Here is a 4,364-nt window from a genome sequence, read left to right as displayed (position 1 = left end):
AAGACATAGGAGAAGGCACGAGGGAAAATAATTAAAGAAGCAGGACAGGTACGACCAACAGAGCCAACACTTCACGCACAAGACACCACTCTCTCAACTTTCGGAAAGCAACACAAAAAATGTCGACGCCTTTACTCCCTCCCCTCATTCAAAAGCAAAAGTGAGCAAATCACGCCTCGCGAGGTCTTCCTGACAGCCTCGACGACCAAATAATAGCACATTTATTTTGGTTTTACATAATACGGAACACGCAAGAGAAGACATAGGACAAAATGCAATTTTTAATCAGCAGCACTAAACTAACTACAGCACAAGAACAAGTGAAATTTCACGATAAATACATACAAATTTAATGAGACTGCAATTCTCCTAGCACCGTCACTCTCCACACAAAGCAACTAACTAAACGAAGAACACGTCTACCAATTATTACCAAAAGAGATTGTCGACCTTACATAATAGAAAAGGCTGCAAAGAAGAGAACTAACTGACACAAAAAAAAGGGGAGAGAACTTGCAGCAAAAAAAAGATTAATCTCCCCCTTGATGCTTTCACCGAAATCAACCCAACATAACTTATTTCTTCCTTCCCTGCCATCCTTCAGTACTATTCACAGGAGAAAAATAGCCTCCATACAAGACAGCCGCTGCTGCCGCCTTCCTAACTCAAAATATAGAACACTGCTACAGATTATGTTTTTTGAAATTTATGTTTCTCTTACTACCAGTCGTAGCTAAAATAGGGGCAACCCTGTTGAGTTAGCAGAAGTTTGGTGGCTCGAGGACGTCAATAGGACCACTCATGGGGGAGTCGAATCTCCCGAGCAACCATGGATGTGGATGGGAAGACTTGGTGATTCAGGTTTTGATGCGAAAACAAGTCATTGCTTCGGCCACCACGAGCATCTGATAAGATGTACAACAAAAGCGTGTTATGAAAGGTTTTGGAAACATGTCAACTAGAGAATAAGCAAAAAAAAAAAAAGAGAAGACATAACTGTGATTATGAAGAAAGCCATCTTCGAACCGAGACTGTACCCCCAACTCCTTCAAGGCCCGAACCACTTTTGCCGGAACGATCACGGTCGAGCAATCTGTTAGCGTCGCAAAGGAGTATAAAAAACTACTCGTCGACAGGAATCACGACGTAAACAAGAATAAAGTATGAGACAATTAAGTGTCGTTATACCATTCACGATGACAGCACGAATTCACAGTTGATGGAAAGAAGGGCGTAGCAGAAGGATTACCTGTTGTTTTCCGCGGTTCTGCTTTACTCACAGGAATCCGTGGCAGGAAGACGCCAGTACCAGCCGATAACCTTTTAGCAGCCGAGCCGTTTGGCAAAACAGACTTCATGCCGTGACAGGGTCGAACAGGTTGAGGCAGAGTTGGAGAAGCCGGCCAAGCGGACGAGAACAGGCCTTGGGGGCGGCTTCCTCTTGCTTTGCCATGCCCTTCCGACGCCGAAGACCACTGCTGCTGTTTAATGTATCGGAACTGCAAATAGGAAAGGCGAATACATAAGACTACCCAGTTTACTATGACAAACATACCAATTAAGAGAAAGAGGTAAGCAACGGAGGAACACGACGGACGAACTTGAGCTGATTGCAATTGCTGATGCTGCGGCAGCGCTGGGCTCGAGTAGTAGCCACTTTGAGTGTAATTAGGGATCCTGGGAATTTCGAGAGACGCATTCTTCGGCAGACCAAGAAGCTTGCTATCATTAGCCTTCGGGAGAAACCCTGCGTCGTTATGCCGCAGCCACGTGACCTGGGCCGCCGCCTCGCATAGCAGATCCCACACGTCGTTCTTCTGCCGCTCCAGCTTGAGCGAAGGCATCGAGCAGACAAGAGAGGGGTCGTTGGGGTTTCTCCTGGTAGAGGCGAGATAGGGGCAGAGAACAGAATGCGGCATCCCGGCCGTCGGCCGAGTCTTAGGAGCCACCAAGAATGTCCAGAATTAGATAATTTGGGGCTGAATCTACTCAAAAAGCAGAAGGAACTCAGCTCACTACGAAGATAAGAGCATACCTTCGCCTTCTCTGTGACAACGATGGAGGCTTGAGCCATCTGACGGGTGATGGTGGCCATGTACTCCTCGATGGACGCCGTCTCCGCCACAGCCGCTGCGGCGTGAGGTTCTACTTTAGACCCCAGCCGTTGGCGGAGCACGAAGGCCGCTTCAGCCCGCCTCATTCGGCCTTCCTCGACGAAGAAGTCGTCGCAGAGGAATTCAGAGGGAAGCCAAAACTCCCCGTCGCCGAACTCCTCCGCCATGTCGTGAGTTAGAGCGGAAAGCGAAGGAGAGAGGGGCTAAAAAGAGAGGAACAAGAAGGAAAAGAACAGCGTTGAAGGGTTGGGTTTCGGAGGTGGAAAACGAAATATATCACACACAAAGAGGTTTTGCCACTCTTGTCCGCTACCCACTTTCTTGGGTCCCACCATTACGTTCACCCACTTCTGTTTCTTTTTCGGTTGATGGTTCGCCCGATAGAGCGGAGTTGAGTGCAAACCACTTACGCCCATTTAAAATAAGCCAAAAATTATACGTAAGTACTACGTTCTTAAAGAATATTTTGCTAGTTTGAAACATGATAATTGCATCCATGAGCGATAATAAATCGAACACACGAAAAGGAAGACATGGCCCATGTTTTGCTCGATTCCCTGCGGTAGTGATTGGACTGGACATCGTGCTTGCCTCTCTATCTCCCTGCCATCTGTTTACAATGCGCACGCTTCATTTTTCTCGGGTGAGACACCCCCCACAGCTTAAGATTCCCCGCCTGGTTTGCCTCACTGACTTCCCTTGATTAAATTGGATACAAAACTCCGGAAAGCCCTACCTATGTCACGGAACACCATCCCACACCTAACATACGTATATTGGTCAAGAAACGACGATGTACAGGGATCGTATCAATAAGAATCGGTGGGCTGCGACTGTATATCTTGCACGAGAAATATCTGAATCTGCGGGATGAAGGGACTGGCCGGAGCATGTGTCATTCCATCACTGAAATGTCAGCGTGTTTGTTTTTACCACGTTACTGGTAAGTAATACTAGAAATAATTTATGATGACCTGACCCAAGGCAGTAAAAATGATTAAACAATGAGGGCCGAGGCGGGACGTCGATGTTTACCCACCCAAAGGCTCATAGGATTCCATCCTCCTGCCGTTCCGTTTCCACGGACTGCTCGAATCGCAGTCCTCGTAATTTTCATCGCTTAGGAAACTGTGGCACTAACGGCGGACGTGACGGGTTTCTTTCAGCATATTTTAATCGACGACGTCTCGTGTCCCCAAAATCTCGCTGCCGAAAACTTGACCTCTGGGCTTCCCTGCTGAAACGTGGTCTCACGTCGTAAACGAATAAAATATATTTTATTTGCCTCGGGAACGTTGGGCCCATCAACTGCGGCCGTAGCGGGATGGGTCCCAGTGCTGACGTGGTGTCGCCTGATAGGGATCCTTTCCAAGTTAAACTTAAGTTCGTCGCAAGGAACCCCACGATTGTCTTTGATGGAGCCCAATCCAACCGTCGACTTCGAAAAGGGTCCACCTTCTCACAACCAAACTAAGTGGAGGGGATCTCAAGTCGTTCTGCTCCCGGACGCGACTCTTTCCTTTGATTTTCTAGCATCGTTTCTACTACCCCGCCAAAAGGCTAAAAAGAACGAACAAAACGAGCGTCTGCTTTCCAATAGCATGAGCTGAAAAGAGACGAGTGGCGGGGCCGTGCTCACCTGCCGCAAGGACAGCACAGGTAGAAGTAGGATCAGAAAAAAGAGAAGAAATTTTAAGAAAAACATACATAAATGCAAAGTAAATTAAGCTAGAGATACTGTTCTTAGTTGGGTTCAGCAACATGTGAACTGGACTCAACAACAAAAGACAAAGGAAACTGTACAAGACAAGAGTTTTGTCTTCCCTGATTTTGTTTCTGCCTTCAGTTTGCTTCACTTCAAAGATGACGTGACCGCCCGCCAATGAGGGATGAGACTGTTTCGCTAGGACATGAAACGGTGATGATTCAAACAAACAAAACTGACGGAATCCGAGGGAAAAGTCCCTCTTCCTACCCGCTGGCACATATTAGTCCACGTACACCGACAAGGTTGGGACCCGTTCGGGCCCATTTTGACTTTGCAGTCGCTGCCTGGGTAATGGCGTGGGTAGGGCACGGATATGTATGTCAGTACGGCTTTAAACGGCGTCGGGCTTCGGCAAACGGAAATTTTGAAATTCCCGCCCAGAGAAGAGCATTTATCCAATGGGTGGAATAAAAGATCGATAGTTTTTGTTCAATTCATTTCCGTTGATGTGATGGAGTACAGTTGTGCTACAAATAAATCAA

At 47.2% G+C, this 4,364-nt stretch overlaps 1 protein-coding gene across 1 annotated transcript; it reads right to left on the bottom strand.

The window, feature by feature from the left end:
* Positions 1 to 263: 263 nt before the first annotated feature.
* Positions 264 to 2,363, bottom strand: LOC103999928 (uncharacterized). Its single transcript, XM_009421831.3, has 5 exons — positions 2,036 to 2,363; positions 1,602 to 1,937; positions 1,250 to 1,499; positions 998 to 1,093; positions 264 to 905 (listed from the first exon to the last, which is right to left on the bottom strand). The coding sequence occupies exons 1-5, from the start codon at positions 2,279 to 2,281 to the stop codon at positions 787 to 789; spliced, it is 1,047 nt and encodes a 348-aa protein (XP_009420106.2). The 5' UTR covers positions 2,282 to 2,363; the 3' UTR covers positions 264 to 786.
* Between the last annotated feature and the right edge of the window lie 2,001 nt (positions 2,364 to 4,364).

Source organism: Musa acuminata, chromosome BXJ1-8, assembly GCF_036884655.1.
Source record: "Musa acuminata AAA Group cultivar baxijiao chromosome BXJ1-8, Cavendish_Baxijiao_AAA, whole genome shotgun sequence".
Classification (NCBI taxonomy): domain Eukaryota; kingdom Viridiplantae; phylum Streptophyta; class Magnoliopsida; order Zingiberales; family Musaceae; genus Musa; species Musa acuminata.
Note: the sequence above shows the minus strand (reverse complement) of the source record. Positions and strands in the feature narration are given on the sequence as shown.

Bases quoted from the DNA above. Each gene is read 5' to 3' on its own strand.
- LOC103999928 (XM_009421831.3), bottom strand. From the start codon at position 2,281: ATGGCGGAGGAGTTCGGCGACGGGGAGTTTTGGCTTCCCTCTGAATTC. The intron at 1,094-1,249 runs GTAATCCTTCTG...CGACGCTAACAG, and splicing joins AGAACCGCGGAAAACAACAG to ATTGCTCGACCGTGATCGTT. The intron at 906-997 runs GTTATGTCTTCT...ACATCTTATCAG, and splicing joins TGGCTTTCTTCATAATCACA to ATGCTCGTGGTGGCCGAAGC.